Genomic DNA, 19,715 nt, shown 5'->3' on the forward strand with positions numbered 1-19,715 from the left:
AGTGAAGAGCCTGCTGTCCTTGGTTCCCTCTTCTGTCACAGGACGATACCGCCTGAAGTGTTTAGCTCACTAAAATGTGAGGAACAAATTAGTAACACATTGTAAACCTTAATAAAGCACATTATAAATCTTAGTTATTAGTAAGTTCACAGCAAGGACAGGTTGGTGTAGGATGATAAGCTAATTTCCAAGGAAAGTGGAAGTTAACCAGTTTTCTCTAAAACATCCCCATTGCCTGATAGAAGCTGTGCCTTGGACACATGCCAAGATGACCTGACAGATGTGCCTCTGTCCTCTAGGAGAGTGCCTTGTCATTTGGGGATATGGTCAAGTTGGGGATCCCCAGAAAACCCCCAGGTATCCTGCTGAGACCTCCTGGCCAGCCTGCATGAGCTCAGCCTCAGCCTTCTAGCCAAGACAAGATGACCCACATCCCTGGCTTTAAACAAAAGAAAGATAAAATGAGTCTGCCTCCCCAGTGCTGACTGGGTCCAAGCTGCCTCTGCAGGCAGGAATAAAAGAGGATGAAGTCTCTGGCCGGGGTTCCTGCTCAACCCTAATTGGTTCTGCCGGTTTGGGCTCTGCCTACCCAGTGCCAAGAGAGTCCCGCAGTGTGTATGCAGGGCCTTTGCAGCTGGATGGGTGGAGGAGCTGGACCTGGACCACTTGGCAAGGCTGCTTTGTCCCTGCCTCTTTGGGCCCAGGGACTGATTCATTTCTCTTGTGCCTGGACAGCTCCATTCCTGCACAAAGATGAAGCTGGAGACAGCCCCAGACCTCCTTCCTGGAATGGAGCACCTGGCTCTTTAAAAAAAAGAAGAAGAAGAGAAAAGAAAGCCTGCATTATCCTCTGCTAAGGAACACCAGAGTGATGTGTATGGTGATGCAGTAGGAGGCTACAGATTGAACCTTCAAGGGAGAACAGCAAAACAGTTTTGCTGACCTTAGAATTTAGAGTTAGAAGAGACCATCTGCTCCGGGGGCTCTTAATCTGGGGGTCAGTACATAGAGCTGAAGATGGGAAAACAAATGACATCTTTATTTTTACTAACCTCTAACTGGAGTTTACCATTTTCCTCAATTATTTAAAAACATGATTCAGAGAAAGAATCCACAGAGGTCACCAAACACTGCCAGAGGCATTCAGGACACACAGAAAAAGGTTAAGAACCTCATTTTGCAGGTGAAGAAACAGAAGCAGAAACAGAAATGGTCCCCAACCATTTGCCCCAGGCAGCTGGAAATTAAACTCAGATTGTTTGACTCAACTCTGGTGCCCTCTTCACTCCCCCCCCACCCCACCCCCACCATTCATACCTCTCAAAGCACTTGATCAGCCAGTCCTTTCTCCCCCAAATTACCTTCCTTGAAGATCTTTAATTATAGAAAAGAAACTCCTCCCACACCCATCCTCTCCACTTAGGTCACCTCTGCATTAGGGTCAGAAAAAAACAAGATGATAGGGGTTTGTGGGAGTAGGGCTATAATCACTGATCTGATTCTGGCCAACTACAAGGAGCTCATGAGCTTAGACAGACTTTGGGAGGTAGTGGAGGATAGGAGGGCCTGGTGTGTTGTGGTCCATGGGGTCACAAAGAGTTGGACATGACTGAACAGATAAACAACAAGGAACTCTACAGGGCTGAGCAGGGCTGAAACCCCCCTGGAGCATGGCAGGGGCAGGCTAGGGTACCATCTAGAGCACTGGGAAGAGGCAGTGGAATGGGGGAAAGACTGGCCCCATGTGATTCCACCTCTAAGTCTGAAGGTCGCCACTGAACCTCAGGCTTTAGGACACATAGATGTGCCCATGGTTTACTAGCCCTTCCCATAAGCAGGGAAGAAAAAAGCTGCAGCAGATAACTGGGCGTCTGGCAGGTGCCGTTTTTTCTGGCCTCTACCCTTGGGAAGGGTTTCCTCCACACGGTGGACTCTGAGAGAGACAATCAGCCCTCCAGAGGTTTACAATCCACTTTGAAAAGAAAGAAGAGGCAGGCAGTGGATCCCAGCCAGCAGACCAGGTACAGTGAATTTTATTTTCTGTAGGAAAATATCTCTATGAGAGAGAGATGTACATTCATAGGATCACAGAATTCAGAGTTGGAAAGGATTGTGGAGAACATTGTAGCCCAGGGGTTCTTTTGTGTATCCCCTCTGGCAGGCATTCTGGTGAAGCTTATGGAGCCTTTCTCAGAATCATGGTTTTAAACGCATAAAATAAAATACACAGGATTATCAAGGGAACCAGTTATGTTAAAATAGTTATCAAGTTCACAGACCTTATTAAGATTCCCTATTCTAACCCAGTCTTTCATTTGGCAAACGAAACAAAGCTTTCCCTTCCCTTGCCCAAGGGCTGCAGATGGATCCAAGCATCGTGTGAACCCCCTGAAGGCTTCCCCAGCACTGGAGGCGTCACCAGACACTCCTTAATCTTCTCCCCTCCAAAATAATCCAACCAATGACCCCTGGTTTGGCATGTCTGCCCCTTAAACTCCACGTTATCTTCCTTGAAAAAGTGAAGGGAGATTGGTTCAAGGTTGGGTGTTTTTCTTTTCCCCTTCATTCAACAGTTGTTAATTGTCTAGTAAGTACCGCGGCCAGCTCTGGGAGCTGGGGGTACCTACAAGGGCCGGCTAGGATTCGGTAGGAGGGCCTACTTGACATTGCCGGTGTCTTAATACTGTGCCTAGAATTGAAACTTCACCCCCCTCCCCATAAAGCCTACGCCCAAGGACTCGTTCCCCAGCTCCTGTTCCCAAAGCCTGAGGTCCTGTGGGAAACACAACCGCCTCTTCTCAGAGCCCCTTAAAATCCACAATCCTACAATCCTAGTACTGGAGCCCTCTGTTTAAGCCTTCCCCCTCCGCTCTCTACAAGCCTCTGCGCTGGGGCACCGGGGAAGAGCTCAAGAGGTAGGTATGTACCGAATTGGAGGGCTGCCAGAGAGCGCAGGGAGGCTCTGGCCCCTCTCTCATCTTTGCGGGATGAGGATCGGGACGGGCGCGGGGTACGAGGAGGGGTTGGGGTGAATGCCCTCCCTCGCCTTTAGGAAGGGCCCCGCCCTCACTGCAGCCTGCCCCTCCCCCTCCCCCAGCCACTAGATGTTCCTGCCCCAGTCCCGCCCCGCAGAGCTAAATCGGGAGCGCAATTGTGGCTGGAATGCGGCGGCTGCGGATGCCCTTCATCTGTCTGCCCCTGCGGCCAGAGCAGCAATGGGGGCGGCCCCTGGGGCGCTGTGCGGGCGCCCCTAGCTGATAGAGACCCACCCGGGGCTCTTCGCCCTCCCTTATCGAGGAGTCCCAGACCACTGGGGAAGGTAGAAGGCCTGGAGAAGTCAGTTCCTCAGTTTCCCTTTCTGATCAAAGAAAAAGTTGAGCTAGCTGGGAACAGGAGGGGCGCCCTGCTTTCCCGCCGGGGGCCCTTGGACAGGTCAAGTTTTGGGGAGGGAGCTAAGGTTTGGGCTAAGAGGGGAGAGGTGCCCGGCTCCGCCCCTCCCTGCCCTGCCCCGCCCCGCTCTGGAGCCCCGGCTCCGCCCTCGCAGGTTGATGGCAGCGGCAGCTGACTCTGCAGGGAACGAGCCCTGCCCGGCTGGGGAGAGACGAGGGGGCGCCGGAGTCTGGACCCCTCTGAGCCCGTACCGGAGGCGAGCCTCCGCCCGAGTACCAACGCCCGGACGCCCTGAGCCTTGAGCCCGCTGCTCTGGCCAAATTTCGTCTGCAGAAGAGCCGCAGCAGCGAGTGGACTCCCTCCAACAACCCGACCTCCCGGCCCGGCAGCCCACACCACACCCTTCCCTCCCCGGCCCAGCTGCCGGCTCTGTACCAGGTACCGCAGCCCCGCTCCCAGTCACTACGGGGAACCAGGGCCCGGGACATTGTGCCACCTCCCGCAATATTCCGTAGCCCCTAGAATCCCCTCCCCCACCCCCATGGCCCCAGTACCTTGGGTCACAGGACCCGCCGGGCTGGAACAGAGGGGGAGCCCGTGGCTGTATTAGGACAGTGGCCCAGGCCCTGGGCCCGCAGGACCCCACCCCACCCCCACCCACCCCTCCCGCACGAGGAGCCGAGGCAGGTGGGGGACAGGCTGGCCGGTCAGGAGCTGGGTAACTCCAGAGCAGAGTCTCCATGTGGGCCATCCATACATGTCCCTGGAGGAAATGGCAGATAGGTGGGTGGCCTCTTTTCCCTGTTCCCCCTCAAATCTAGGTTGAGGGGAGGCTCAGGGTCCCAGAAGTCAAGGACTGTCCCCCCTCCCAGTCCTATATCCCTTTATCAGTAGCCTACGAGTGGGCCCTGAGGCTCAGAGGGCAGGTAGCTTGTGTGACAAGAGCAGCAGAGACAACCCTGACTCTAGAGTCAAAGACCCTGAGATGGAAATCCACTTCTGCTGCCTACCCTAACACCTTATGTGACGTTGGGCAAGTCATTTCCCATCCCTGGTCCTCAGTTTCCTCAAATGAAAAAGGAAGGGGTTGCTCAAGATGATTCCTGTGATGATGAGTACGGTTGGGGGTTGGGAGCCAAAGGGAGAGATCCTTCCTCCTGAGGGAGGTTCCAGGACTTTGGAAGGAGCCAGGGGAGGTATGAAGAGGAAGAAAGATAGATGAGGTTCATAAAAGAACGGCAGACAGTCCTAGGCTCATAGAACTAGACCTGTTTGGGAACTCAGAGCCCATCTAGGCCAACCCTCTCCTTACACAGTTGAAGAAACTGAGGTGCAGACAAGTTGAGTGACTTGCCCAAGGTCATGCCACTAGTAAGTGGCTTTTAAGAGTTGGTATTTTTAGTGTGGGAGAAAGAGGAGTTTGGAAGGGTAGGAAGACAAAGGAAAATAGAGTGGTAAAGGAAAAAGAAAACTGACTCCAGAATCAGATCTTTGTGACCTTGGGTAAGTCACTTATCCCTTATGTGGGCCTTATAATCCTCATCTGTGCGATGAGAGGATTGGACTGACTGGGCATCTCTTCCAGGTATCCGCACTGCCACAGAAGAGTCAGAATTCCTAATCTGCACTGGGTCACTGTTTCCTTGAGAGAACAAAAAGAGATTAGCTGAAGGTGAAGCAGGTAGGATTTAGATTAGATATGAGAAATAACATCCTGTTCTATAGGAAAAGGACAGGCCACTGTCTTCCAGGACTAGGATGATGAACCTGAGGGAAGCCAGATCATTACGATGAAGCTCCAAACCTCACCTCCAGGCTTGAACCTGGTGCCACTTCCCTCCCTCCTCAGGCCATCTGAATAAGTGGGGTGTGTGGCCTTCCATGTACAACCGGGCTTGGGAAAGGAAAATGGAGTGGGAGGGAAGGAAATCTCCACACATGCACACTCACCCCTTTCCAGGGAGTTCCCCCACATAGTCGGTGAGCTTCCCGAATACATCACTAAGGGGAAACTGAGGCATGGAAAAGAGCCCCCTATTAATGGGACCGGAACCCAGACATCCTTCCTCCCCTCAGAACGGTCCCGGTTTGGATTAGTGGTTGACTCTCTGGACTTCAGCTCCTTCCTCCTTAAGCTCTGAGATCCCTTTCCAGCCTTAAAGCCCTTGGCCACATATTCCGCCCCTCATGGAGTGTGAGTCTCTAGGCACCCTCCTTGTGCCCTTCCTCCATCCCTCTGCTCTATTTTCCTGCCTTTTCAGTACTTCCTGTTACAATTTGGCCCCCTCCCCACTCTCCCAGACCCACTACAGATCCATCCACCATCCAGCATCTGGAGGGTAGAGGAAGGGGGAGGGATCTGCTGAAGCGGGGCGGGGGGGGGGGGGGCGGCGGGGAGAGCCGGGGACCTCGCCAGGCGCTAAGGCCCGCCCCGAATCCTCTCTCCCAAGCCCACCTCCACCACCCCTCCCAGCCATGAGCCGTCGAGTCGTCCGGCAAAGCAAGTTCCGGCACGTGTTTGGCCAGGCCGGGAAAGCCGAGCAGACATACGAGGACATCCGAGTGTCCAAGGTCACATGGGACAGCTCCTTCTGCGCTGTCAACCCCAAATTTCTGGCCATCATCGTAGAGGCTGGAGGGGGCGGGGCCTTCATCGTGCTGCCCTTGGCTAAGGTGAGGGGGTCCAAGTTGGCCGGGGCCGGGGAACGGGAGGGGAATAGGGACGGGGATCGCTTCTGTCTCCAGAAAAGATGAGGAAATGCTCTGGGGCGGGATATCTCCGTTTGGATCTAGCGACTGTTTTATTCCCTAGAATCTTCCCCCCTCCCCCCCAAAGAGAAAGGAAGGATGTGAGAGAAGAGCACTCCATTTACAGTTAGGAGACCAGAGTCCCAATCCCAGCTCTGTCATTGCCTGTGTGACATTAGATAGAGACTCCAGTGCTAGGAAAGAGACTGGATTTCATCGGGATCAGGAACTCCTGGGAAAGGAAACCGAAGATTGGTAGCTGCTCCTGCCTTGGGCACGGAGGTTAAGTGACTTGTCCAGGGTCACACAGCCAGTGTACAAGCAGAAGCAGGTACTGAAGCCCGTGTTTTCCTGGTTCCAGGACTGGCTCTTTCCAGTACGCTGGCTCTAGAACATATAACTATGTTCAATTGGATGGCTTGGCCGGTTCTCTGTTCTGCCTAAGATGCCTCACTGCTCTCCTCACCTAGGCAGGTCCATGCTAGAACACAGCCTTCCTCCTCCTGGTCCTTCATCCCTCAGACTCCCAGAGGGAATAAGAAATATTCCTCTCTATGGTGTTAATTTCAAGGGGTGGACTTGATACCAAACAAAATCTAACTCTTTGGGTAACACCCCATCCCACCCATCCTAGAATCTCAGGGGCTGGAGGGAAGCACGTGGAATATAGAGGTGCTAAGGTCTCCTTAACAGCTCTGGGAGTCAGAGCCTTAGGAAGCTTTCCCCCTCAGAATCACACCTGGGAAGCAGGGAAAAGGCAGTCTTTTCTGGAGATGAGCTGTCTCTCCTCTTCTTGTTCTCCCTGAGGGAGTCAACAGAAAGAGGCAGAACCATGGGCATACTAGACCCTGGGACCATGGGCTCACTGGACCCCAGGGACCATGGGCTTACTAAACCCTGAGACCATGGGCTTACTGGACCCTGGAACCATGGGCATACTGGACCCTAGGACTGTAGGCATACTGGGTCCTGAGACCAGTGGAGGGCCTTTGTGGGGAGTTTCCTTTTCCCAGCTAATTGTTCCATGAAGTAGAACCCAGAGCAACCACTGAGGCTGGGGAACCTGTTTTTCAGGGGACCAGTGAGGAGCTAAGGCTGTGCATACCACCCAGCAGAAGACACAAGGGAATTATCATCCTAGGGGTATGGGTGGAGGAGAAGGTACAGAAATACCTCTAGCTCCTTCATGGTCAGAGGGTGAGAAGGCAACCTCTAATGATGACCAGGACCAGAATCCCAAATCCCTCCTCACTTGCCAAGGCAAGGCCCTAAGCTGAAAGTATAGCATCTCTTGTGCCCTAGGGGTAAATGGTAGGCTCACTCTGCTCAGAGAAGCTCTCATCACTTTCTCCTTTGTGTGAAAGCAAAGTTCCCTGCCTCAGGATTCTGCGTTCTCTAAGTAGCCCCTGGGCCTTGGGGAATGGCTGTGTCCAGTCCTAGCCCCCCACCCTTACCCTGCTATGTTGAGATTCAGCTCCCCAAGGGCATGCCCTTGACTGGGATTCCAACCCCATCAACTTGGGGGGGAGAAAGGGGAGGAGGACTGCAGTTGTTGAGGGGGGAGGTGGAGAAGGGGAACATGCAAAGACCTTACAATAACCACTGACTCACATGTGGACAATGGAGTCACTGGCTACCCACGACCAGAGCTCAGGTTTCATTGGGCGATACACAACATGTCCCTTGTCCCTTCCCCCCTCCCCCACAAACCAGTGTACTGCCCAGGCAAGACAGCTGCCTCCCTCTGCTCCTCCCTGACACCCACAGAGCACCTGTGACCTCCCCTTGCTCCCCCTTGTATGAGTCACAGCTAAGGGTGAGTAGCACCCTCCTAGTACTGGGGCCAGGCATAGGACCCCTACCCAAATGCTTGTGCTTTGGAAGTCAAATAACTGGTGAACGCTGGAAAGGATCCTGGATTGGGGGTCAAAGGCCCTAGTTTTGAGTGCCAACTTTGCCAGTGATTAACTATATTATGTGACTTTGGGCAAGCCTCAGTTTCTCCTGTAAAACCAGAGGAGTTGAGCTCAGTGGTCTCTAAGATCCCTTCAAGCCCCAAATTCTATGATCTCTTTAAGGGACTTCTAGAGCCTGGGCCACTTCTTATCCTTGACTCTCCGTGGAGCTTCAGAACTCTCCCCATTCCCCCCAGATCACCTAGGCTTTGGGTCCTAGATGTTAGGAGTATCTAGAAAGACATGTGTTCTAACTCTGACCGGCATTTATTAGGTGGCACAGTAGATAGGAAGCTTGACTTGGAGTCAGAAAGACAGTCCAAATCCTACCGACATTAGCTATATAACCCTGACCTATCTCAGCCTCAGTCTCCTCGTCTATAAAATAGGCCGAATAATAATACCTACAACCCAGGATGTGTAAAGCATTTTGAAACCCTTCAAGCTCTATATAAATGCTCTTATCAATTAGGTATGTGACCTCAGACTAGACACCTCAGGATCCTCCTTCTGCTCTATAAAACGAATTAGGCAAGATGATCCTCAGATGTCCTTCACAGCTCTACCCTTCTGTCTGACTGTGATTTCTTTTTTTTTTTCTGTGATGGAAAGGGTCCCTCTTCCCAAACCAGGATGGGACCCCCTGAGGGAGGGAGGAAAAGCACAGAAAGTGAGCTAGGGGAAACTGAGGAAGGGAAGCTGGTTGTGAGCTGAAAATCCCATCTCGGAAGGTGAGATGGAGGAAGGTGGGGTCCTATGGAGTTTTTGGAGTCAATTCCCTAAAGGAAGGAGGGGAGAAGAAGACTTGAAATACTCAATCAATAGGTAATGAATCAATCAAGAAGCATTTGTTAAGTGACTACTCTGTGCCAGTTACTGTGTGCTAAGTGCTGGGGATATATAGACAAACGTAAAACAGCCGCTGCCCTCAAGAAACCTACCTTCTAAAGGGGAAGCCAGTCTGTACATTTTTAAGTAGACAGAGCATTATAGGAAATGAATGCAAGTTTTGTTAGAGAGGGAAGAAGGGCCCTTGCCTCTGGGGCATCAGGAAGGTCTTTCTGGAGCTCTCCCCGCAGTGGGACTTCTGGAGAAAGGGCAGGAGGTGGGCATGGACCATCTCCCAGTTAGTTCTTTGGCCTCCACAGACAGGACGTGTGGACAAGAACCACCCTACAGTCAATGGACACACAGCGCCCGTGCTGGACATAGACTGGTGTCCCCACAACGACAGCGTGATTGCCAGTGCCTCTGAGGACACCACTATCATGGTAGGAGAGCAATGCCCCTGTCTCACCCCAGACAAGCACGGGAGCACGGGGTGGGACAAAGGTGGGTGTGACATCTCAGGCGGGAGAAGCAAGGGAGGTGCTTGGTCCAGGAGCCCCCAACAAGGCTCAGGAGCTATTTTGAGCCCTATTACCTTGTGTCTGGGCTGGAGCTCTCCTCCTCCCAGGGTGCACCAGTCAGCACTAATTATATCCACAGCCGTGGGGGGCGGGAGGGAGGATATGCAAGGGGGAGGCAGAGTTCCAGGTAACTGGAGCCAAGTGGAAGAGTTGGGAGGGAGGTGACTCAGGGGAAGGCACCTGCCCCCACTGGGATCCACAACGTTCTTGCCCCACTCCTGGCTGGCGCTGAGGGCTCTTAGCCAGAGTTCTGTCTATCTCCTCCTGGGCTGGAAGTCAAAGGGCCAAATAGAACCAGGAGGTAAACAGCCCCAGTGAGCCATGAAGGATCGAGAGGAGGGTCTGTCTTCTGCCCTGCTGGGGAGTTGAAGTGCCTGGTTTGTCACCTTACTCCCTAGAGGTGGTAGGGTGCAGCAGAAAGAGATGGGGGAGGGGATGAAGTCATAGGAGTTGGGCTCAAATCCCAGCAGCCTGGCACCACAGAGGAAAAGAGAGATTCAAATCCTGCCTCGGATGTGACCTGTGTGACTCGGAGTCAATATCCTCACCTGCAAAATGGAGTAACAGTGGTATCTGCCTCCCAAGGATGTTGTGAGGAATGCACGTGATGATACGTATAAAGTGCTTTACTCTCCAGAAGAGCCTCGTAAATGTTACCTATTTTATTATTCAATTTTAGTTATATAGAATTAGTTCATTGAGTATTACCTGTGTGACTTGGGAAATGAGGGCATTGACTACCGGACTTACAGGATATCTTCCAGTTGTCAATCCTCTGATCCTTTGACCCCTGCCTGCTGCCCTTCTGTATCCCGAGGCTATTGGGGTGCTCATAGGGGTGCTGCCGTCCTCTCTTCTCTCGCCAGGTATGGCAGATCCCAGACTACACACCAGTCCGGAACATCACAGAACCCATCGTCACGCTGGAAGGCCACTCCAAACGTGTGGGCATCCTCTCCTGGCACCCCACAGCCCGGAACGTCCTGCTCAGCGCAGGTATGGTCACGTGGGAACGAAAGTCCGAGCCCCACTGCCCTTGCCTTGGCGTAGCACTCCAAAGGCGTACAGGGGTCACTACCTGTACCAGGGCCCAAGGAAGTGGGGAGAAGAGAACCCCGGATCATTGTGCTCCAGACTTCTGGGAGAGGGAAAGCCCTCGAATCATCTCCCTCTGACTTCTGTGCCTACTAACCCAGCTGCTAATCCCTCCCCTCCCCCAGAAGCCCCCTCCCCGCAGCCTTGTGTTGGTGACAGCTGTGACTCCTCTTGGGCAGGAGGGGACAATGTTATCATCATCTGGAATGTGGGCACAGGGGAGATGTTGTTAAGCCTGGATGACATGCACCCCGACGTCATCCACAGCGTCTGCTGGAATGCCAACGGAAGCCTGCTCAGTACCACCTGCAAAGACAAGACCCTGCGAGTCATAGACCCCCGAAAGGGCCAGGTGGTGGCGGTGAGTGAGACAATTCCCTGACTCTAGGACCCTCTGACCCCCTCTTACCCAGTTCCCTGAACCCCACCCTTCTCACCCCCCTCCCCAGGTCACTGACCCCCTGGAAGCCAGTACTTTGACCTCCTAGCCCTGTGATCCCCTGCACACAATGCCCTGACCCCTAGTCCTCTATACCCCCAGCACCCTGACACCCAGGCCCCTTCTCCTGTAGTATCCAGCTCCCCAGTCTCTGACCCCCCCCAGAAGCCTAGCCTCCAGAGTCTGACCCCCTGCTTTCTCTGACACTCAGCCCCCCATCCTCTGACCTCCTCAGCACCCCCAGATCTCTAACACTCCCAATCCTTAATGCCCCCAGCCCCCTGACTCTTCTGTCACCCCAGTCCTGATCTCTGACCCCCTGCCTCCTCTAACAGTCAGTCCCAAGGTTTCTGAAGCCCTCAGCACTCCAACTCCCAACTACCACCCCCAGCCCCTTGGCACTGAGCCGTCTGACTCCCCTCAAATTCAGCTCCCTGACCCACCAGACTTCTCCTCTAGCACATGACCCTTCCCTCCTCTAGCACCCAGCACCTCAAACCCACTTCCCTTAGGCCTTTGACCCATTCCAGCCCTCTGCTCTGCTGGCATTCAGCCCCCTAAGTCTCAGCTCTCTGACTCACATGATGCCCACCCTCTGACTCCTGTTTTGCCATCCTGACCTTTCATTCCTCTGGTCCTCCCAGCCTTCTATTTCCCTAGACCCCAATCTCTCCATTCAGCTGACTGCAATCATCTCACCACCCTGACACCTAGCTCCCCCTCCTACCTATACACCATCCCTGAGATGCCCGTATATGAGTGAGACCTCTGGACCTGGAGTCCAAAAGACCTGGGGGCCCCAATCCTGGCCCCACACCCCACTGATTGTGTTCCCTTAGACAATCACCATTATGAGCCTCTTTTTCCTCATCTGTAAAGGGGGGATGATGACTGTGCTCCCACACCTTTCACAGTAGGAGAGTTGTGAAGAACAGATGAGACCTTGAAACATTCTATAAGCACCAGGAGCTCCTAGCACCTGCCCCTGCTAGTCCTCAGCCCCATCACTCCCTGGTCCTCTCACCCGCTGACCCTTTTAGCACCCAGCCTTAGGACCCTCCCTGTGCCCAATCCCCCTGCCCCCTGACACTGAGCCTCCTAACTTTCTGTCTCCCTGAGACCCCTGAAACCCAACCTGCTGATGCCTCTAACACTTAGCCCCCAACTGTCCAGCCCTCTGCCCTCCCAACCCTGTACCCAATCTTCTGACCAACAGTTCTCTGGCCCCTCCAGTGCCCAGGTCCCTGACCCCTCAGCCCCCTAAGGTCCTTAGGAGCTAGATCCTAAGCCTTCTGTTTCCCTAGCAGCCAACCCCTGGACCTCTGAGCTACCTGGCATTTAACCCCTCACCCCCCAGGTCCCTGCTGGCCCACTTGGCACCCAGCCCCTGACCCACAGCTTTCTCCTGACTATCCCAGCTCCTCCTCCTTTCCCTTCCTCTGCTCCCTACTGTAATAGGGGATTCTCAGTTAGAGGCCGGGATGAGGGAAGCAGGGAGTTGGCTTTTCCAGAGGTTGGGAGTGGGAGTGGGAAGTTTCATCCTACCACCAGCATCCAAGTGAGGCCAGCAGCCCAGGAGAGCCTTCCTCTCTGACCTGACAACCTCCTAGCCTCTCCTAGGAGTGGAAAAGGGCCATTGAAGTATGCTCAGAGCTCTGCACTGGTAAGGGGGTGGCGTGCAGCCTTCCTTCTCAGCTCCTGTGAGAGCTACTCCCCTCTTGGCTCCAACATCCCCCAGACCTGGTCCCCAACAGCCTTAGTGATCAAGGCTGTTGCTTTGGTGTTCAGTCCCTCCTGCCCCAGGCCTTTGGCCATGAGATAATTAGGGACAGGGCAACTAGCTTGACCTAGAGTCAGAAGAGACCCGAGTTCAAATCCTGCCTTTGTGTCATTGTGGGCCAGTCACTTAATTGCTCTGAGAGCCAGATTCCTCCTCATAAAATGGGAGTAACAACCTGTATAGTCCCTACTTCGCAGGGTTGTTATGAGGATCGAATGGGGTAATGTATGGAAAGTACTGTATTATTAATTAATTAATTAAACTTATTAATTAATTCCTGCCCCAGCTCCAGCCTGCTTCACCTCCTGAGAGGTGCCTGGGTCGCTGGCCTCGTGCGTTAACCCTTCTCATCAGTGTGCATACGTGTTTGTCCGTGCACACATGTGTGGCATGGCACGGTGTGCGTTATGTTTCGGTGGGACATATCTTCACGCTTCCTCATGTGTGTTTGTGTCCATACCTAGCGGTCATCAGGCCTGTGTGTGTCTGGGGCAGATGTGTATATTGGGGGATGAGGGAGGCAGGGAAGGCGGGATGCCCTAACGCCCTAACCCCGCAAGCAGGAGCGAGCCCGGCCTCACGAGGGTGCCCGCCCGACTCGGGCCATCTTCACCGCCGACGGGAAGCTGCTTAGCACCGGCTTCAGCAGGATGAGTGAGCGGCAGCTTGCACTGTGGGACCTGGTAGGATGAGGAGGAGAGGTTTGCTATCTCTGGCCCCTGGAGCTGTGCCAGGCTACCCTGGCTTCAGGGGGAACCTGGGGGACCGTGTTGGGAGATAGCAGGGCAGAAAGGACAGCGAAGGCAGGGGGAGCCCATGGGCACCAGGAAAGTGCCCTCAGATGAGCAGGAGGGGCATTGGGCCAAAAGGCCCCCCTCTGAATCTGCTATTCAGGAGGATCCTGAGTGATCTCCTGCCAGAGGGAACTGCTGCTGGGGGAACACATGGAGTCTGCTGGAATTAGGACCTGCTGCTGGGGACTCTCCTCCCCACCCCCCTCGTCTTTCCAAGGCCGCAGGTCCTCCCTCCCCTCCAGGGTGGTAAGCTGGATAACACTGTGCTCCTGTCTCCTTCCCCTTCCCTGCTCCCACCCCCATTTTGCTCCCCTCCCCCAGGAAAGGTTTGCTGCCCATGAAGGGATGAGGCCCATGCGGGCCGTCTTCACACGCCAAGGTCACATCTTCACCACGGGATTTACCCGCATGAGCCAGCGTGAGCTGGGCCTGTGGGACCCGGTAACGCAGCTGGTGGCATGGGGTGTGTGCCCCAGGGACTGGGCATCTTGGGTGGGCAGGCGTACCTCCCCCTCCTGGGGCTCTGGGGGCCCCAGATATACACACCTAGATCCCTGCTGGATTTAGAGTCAAAGGATCTGGGTTCAAATCCTGACTTTGCCACTCAGTGGCCTCTGAAGTCCTTTCTAATCATAAAACAATGATCCCATAAGTCACTTTACCTCTCTGGGTCTCAGTTTTCCCTCTGTAAAATGAGAGAATTGGACTAGAAGGCCCATGAGGTCTCCTCAGTTCTGCCTCTGACTAGCTCCAGCTCAGGCCTGGCTCTACCTTCACCCTAAGGGAGGGCATGATGGCAGCTGCCACCCTCTGGACTCCCCCTGCCCCCACCCTCAGCCCTCCATCAGGCTCCACCTGCCTGGTGATGCCGAGTCCCCAGGGGATGGCGTGATGCTGTCTGCATGAGGGGTGGGGGGAGGGGGAGGTGCAATGCTGAGAGTTGGTGGGAGAATGGAGGACAGTGAGGGGAACCCCCTTGCACCCTGCGGCTCTCCTCTCGGAACTCCGGAGAGGAGACAGAACGGGGAGCTGATGAATCCCAGCTTCCCCCCCTGGCATAAGCTGGGGCAGGGCGTTTCCCTTTGATGGGCCTCAGTCTCCTAGTCTGTAAAATGGAGCCTCCCAGCTGTAGCTCCACTCAATCAGCCAGCATGCTCAGGCACAGGGTTGGGTGTGGTGAGAGGTGTGTGGGTGCAGAGAAGGGTGCCCTCTGCTGACCTCTGGTGGTTGCTGGAAGCCTTGCAGCTGTGATGCCCACCAACTCCCACCGGGCAGGGGTGCAAATACCAAAGCATGGGCAGGCGGTCAAGGGGGATAGGGCGGGGCTGGTCACAACCCCTGTGCTCCACCCAGAACAACTTTGAGGAACCCATGGCGCTCCAAGAGATGGACACCAGCAATGGGGTCCTGCTTCCCTTCTATGACCCCGATTCCAGCATAGTGTACCTGTGTGGTAAGGTGAGCAGCTGGGGGGGCAAGGAAATGGGCCCTGGGGGAGGCGGGAAGGGGGCAGCCTGGCTGTCATGCCACATTCCTCAGTCAATGAGTGAGGGTCTGTTAAGTGTGCCAGGCAGTGTGCTGGACCCTGGAGATGCTCCCAAGGACCTTGCACTCTATTGGGGGGAAACATAGTGGCTATGTGGGTTTGGGCAAGTCACTCACTACCTATCTCTGTGTCTTGGTTTCTTCCTTTGTAAAATAGGCTAGATTCACTGTCCCTCCAGCTCTGGATGCATGATCTGGGGACCCTATGACCAGATCCCCTCCAGGGGTGCCAGGCTTAGGAACCTCTCCCTCCCCACCCTGAGTCCCCGAAAGGGGACAAAGTACCTCCCTTAAGCCCACCCTCTGGAGAACCATAGTGTAGGGGAGAGAGTAGGGGATTTGAACCCAAAGGATTCAAGTTTGGGTTCTGACCCTGCTACTTGCTATGTGCCTCACCTTGGGCGAGTTTTTGAACTTCCCTGGACCTTGGTAAAATGAGAGGCTGGGGCTGACGAGGGAACGCTGAGGTCCCTTTCTGCTCTAGACCTAAGACTTGTAGACCAACCCATAAAGAATGAGTCTTATAGGCTTTGAAATGGGGATAGTCACGCTCCTGGGGAGGGGGCAGCTTGGAAGGAAGAGCCCAGTCCCTGATCTGAGGTGGGCTTTGCAGGGGGACAGCAGCATCCGGTACTTTGAGATCACCGACGAGCCCCCCTTTGTCCACTACCTGAACACCTTCAGCAGCAAGGAGCCCCAGCGAGGCATGGGCTTCATGCCCAAGAGGGGCCTGGATGTCAGCAAGTGTGAAATTGCCAGGTCAGCCTTTCCCTTCTCCCTCCCCACCCACAAGATGCCCAGCCTGAGAGCCCCAGTCACATACACACACACACACACACACACACACACACACACACACACACACATCATGGTTCAATGAAGTCTTAGATGTGGATTCAGAGGACCTGGGTTCAAATCCTACCTGGGTTACCTTGGACCTGGGCCTCAGTTTCCCTCTTTGTTAAAATGAAGGGCTAGAACTCGATGGTCCCTGGGGTTCCTTCCAGTTGTAAAGCTATGATCTCATGAGTTTCCCAGACCTTGGATTCTTCTGTAAAAATGGGGGTGAGGTATTGGACTGAGAGATTTGACTTAGTTCATTCCCTGTTCTAAATATGTGATCCAATTGGATCAATCAGCAAACATTTATTAAGCGCCTGCTGTATTTCGGGCACTGCCTTAGGGGCTGGCAACGTGAAGGCACAGAAATGAGACGATCCCTGCTCTCGAGGTGTCAAGATTCTATGGGGGGAGTGAGCCTTTCCCAGGGAATGACTTTCTCTCTCCTCTGGGAGGGGGAAAGAGGATGTCCCCCCCCTTCCTGGGCTAACTCTGTGCTGAAGCTGAGTTGGAAGATGGGTAGCTGAGCCAGGGTGGAGAGCGGGGGTGGTGGGTGGGGAGAGAAGGCTTTCTAGAGCCAGTGAGACCTCCCCCTCCCCAATCCTCCAGATTCTACAAGCTGCATGAAAGGAAGTGTGAGCCCATCATCATGACCGTACCCCGAAAGGTGAGGGATCTGGGGGTTCCCTTGGGCTGGAGGGGGGATCAGACACTTGTCTCTCAGCCTCAGTTTCCTCACCTGAAATAAAAATATTCAAGCTGCTTATTTTACAGGCTAATTGGGAAGAAATGCTCTGTAAATGTTTGTGATGTATGATGTAAATATTACGAGAGAGACCAGCCCCATCACCTCTGGAGAATCTCTCAGAGCCTGAGGCAACTCTCTGAGACCAGGATCTTTGGATTCCTTGGGAGAGATTCAAGGGGGACTGTGAACTTGAATGGGACCCAAAAGACCTCCATCTTTATTTCCCACTAACGTCTCATTGAAATGTACTGTTCCCTTTAATTATGAATTTTAAGAAACCTCTTTTTTAAACCAGGATTCTGAGAAAGTGTCCATGGGCTTCAGCAGGCTGCCCAAGGGGTCCAGACAAAAAAGGGGGAAGCACGACAATAGATGGTGCTGTTCTGATTGAGATTAATAGGGGGAGTGAGTGCCTTGTAGGTGCCTCCTTAGAGGCAGCTTGACCTTGGCCACCTTGAAGCCCATAAGACCAGGGTCTGAGCCCCACTTCTGATGCCTGTGGATGGCTGTGTGATTCTGCATAAGGCACTTAACCTCTTGTGGTCCAGAGCACCTTTCAAACACTCACTATAGAGAAAGGTGGCAACCTGCATTGGTGGATGGAAGTCCTCATCTGGGAGTTCCCTCCGTCACCAAAATCAGATGCCCAGTCCCCATCCTTTTCCCTAGTATTGTAACTCAGGAGGACATTGCCTAGAGCTGTAGGATGCTGAAGAGAGTGACTCATGCTATGCAGGAAGGCCTTAGGGTGAAGATCCCACCTTGGCATGGTCAGATTCAGGAGGCTCACCTCCCCCCTCCACATCCCTCCTGTGTAGTCAGACCTGTTCCAGGATGACCTATACCCTGACACGCCAGGCCCTGAGCCGGCCCTGGAGGCAGATGAATGGCTATCGGGCCAGGATGCAGACCCTGTGCTGATCTCCCTACGGGATGGCTACGTGCCCCCCAAGAGCCGAGAACTTCGGGTCACCAAGCGCAATGTCCTGGATGTCCGGCCTCCTGCGGGCCCTCGACGCAGCCAGTCTGCCAGCGATACCTCCTTCTCGGTGAGCTTGGTCCTATGTCAGTGGGACCCTGACTACTCCATCCTCACCCTGAGCTTCCCCTGGCTAAGCCTCAGTTCCCTATCAAAAAAAAGGAGAGGTGGGGGAGTTAGCCTAGATATCTCAGGAGGCAGTGTGGGGCAGTAGTAAGAACCCTGGATTCGAATCTTGCTTCTGACCTAAATCATGGTCTTCCTTCAATTAAATCCCACTTTTGACACTTCACCAGCCACCTCTCTGGCTTTCGGGGTCTTCCTCTGCAAAAGGGGTTGGGGTTGGAGGAGAAGACCTCTGAGGTCCCTTCCAGGTAGAGACCTCGATCCTAAGAGCCACTTGGGGAATGTCCAGTGGTCCTCCAGATCACCTCCTTCCTGGACCCTCACCTCAGTGGGGAGCAGAGGCCTTTCTGACACCCCATATCCTTCTAACCTTCCCTTCAGCAGCAACAGCAGCAGCAGACCCTGGAGGCATTACTTGAGGAAATTAAGTCCCTCAGGGAGAGGGTCCAGGCTCAGGAAGAGCGAATCACAGCCTTGGAGAACATGCTTTGCGAATTTGTCGATGGCACTGACTAGCCTTGCCCCCCACCCCCGTCCCCATGCCCTGCTCCTATCTCCCTTCCTCTAACCCCAGGGTCAGAGGGGAGAACCTGGGGTAGGGTTGGGGTGGTCATGAATTGAAGCCAAGGGACTCCACCCCACAGAGGGGAGGGTGAAGAAGAATAGGATGCTTCCCCAGCTTTCCAATGGGGAATGGGGTGTAAATCCTTGGCAGGATTCACCTCTGAGATAGGAGCTCAGCCCCTCTCAATGGGACATTCATCCCCAACCTTGCGTGAACAGAGAGGGAGGGTGTAGGAAGGCAACACTGTATACCCCCTGAGGGGTGGGGTTGAGGGACATTGTTAGCAGTCAGTCAACAAGCATTTAATAAGCTCCTACTGTGTTCGAAGCAGAAAAGACAAAAATGAACCTATCCCTGTCCTCAAAGACCTTACATTCTTTTGGAGGAAACTTGGGATGTGAACTGAAGGCAGTGGGGGCAGTAGTGTGAAAAGTGAACTTTTTAGGCAAACCCTCATGGTTAGAGGCAAGGGAGGAGAGACAAGATGAAGACACCTTTGGGGAATGTGATGGCTAGTGGGGAATGGCCCCTTCTGCCCTGGTTTTTTCCTTCCCTTCCCTTTCTCTGCCCAGCCACTATACGGGTTGGAGGAGACCTGGGGAGGGAGAGGTTTCACATTAGCTGGGCTCTAGAAGTAGGGGCTTAGCTCCAGTCCTAGTGTAGGAGATCCAAGAAGGCAGAGACTTTCTATTTCATCACTGAAGGGGGTAAGGGGGGGGGGAGGGTTCTCTCTGGGATGGGCAGGGGGAGAAAACCCCACAGGAAAGGACAGAAGCCTGAAGGGCCTCCCAGGCCCCTCACCCATGGTTGGGTGACATCCCCTCCTCCGTCTCAGATCTCACCATCCACCTCCCCAACAGCACATGGGCTCCTATCCTGGTGTGTGAAGGCTGCCACCACACACACACACCCTCTCTTCACACTAGGCCAGGTGTGAAGGTATGGCTTGGAATAGAGCAGATTCTCCACCCCCTCCCTTGCCCCTGTCTTTCCCTGGCCCTCATCATGGGCTCTTCTCTTTAAAAAGGAACTTGTGGAGGATCGAAAAAGTAAATATTTTATTAAATATTCAGCCTGGGTCTAGTGTGTATGTATATGTCTGTCTGTGGACCAAGATGGAGGGAGACAGAGGGTTCAGGCTAGCCTGGGGCTGCAGGTCAGGTGCTTGGCTGAAAAGGATGGAACTTCCATCCCAGTGAGTACCCAGGGGGCAGGGGACCCCTGCCCCTTTGCCCACAGCGGCTACATCCCTTAGGGAGGGATGCGGAAGGAGCTGGCGTGACTGGGCTTCCTCACCAAGTA

At 54.0% G+C, this 19,715-nt stretch overlaps 1 protein-coding gene across 5 annotated transcripts; it reads left to right on the forward strand.

The window, feature by feature from the left end:
- Positions 1-3,193: 3,193 nt before the first annotated feature.
- On the forward strand, positions 3,194-19,485 carry CORO6 (coronin 6). 5 transcript variants are annotated; one of them, XM_036767193.1, is made up of 13 exons: positions 3,194-3,828; positions 4,976-5,071; positions 5,467-5,584; positions 5,841-6,063; positions 9,242-9,364; positions 10,369-10,498; positions 10,777-10,958; positions 13,932-14,051; positions 14,964-15,068; positions 15,769-15,914; positions 16,605-16,662; positions 17,562-17,792; positions 18,230-19,485. In XM_036767193.1, exons 4-13 carry the CDS (start codon positions 5,866-5,868, stop codon positions 18,362-18,364), a joined length of 1,428 nt encoding a protein of 475 aa, XP_036623088.1. In that variant the 5' UTR covers positions 3,194-3,828; positions 4,976-5,071; positions 5,467-5,584; positions 5,841-5,865; the 3' UTR covers positions 18,365-19,485. The 5 variants fall into 5 exon arrangements, with proteins under 5 accessions (XP_036623088.1, XP_036623090.1, XP_036623089.1 ...); XM_036767195.1 differs by lacking the exon at positions 5,467-5,584 and having other exon boundaries at positions 18,233-19,485; XM_036767192.1 differs by lacking the exon at positions 5,467-5,584 and having other exon boundaries at positions 3,195-3,828.
- Positions 19,486-19,715: the final 230 nt, after the last annotated feature.

The sequence above is a fragment of the Trichosurus vulpecula genome, chromosome 7 (genome assembly GCF_011100635.1).
Source record: "Trichosurus vulpecula isolate mTriVul1 chromosome 7, mTriVul1.pri, whole genome shotgun sequence".
Taxonomy (NCBI): domain Eukaryota; kingdom Metazoa; phylum Chordata; class Mammalia; order Diprotodontia; family Phalangeridae; genus Trichosurus; species Trichosurus vulpecula.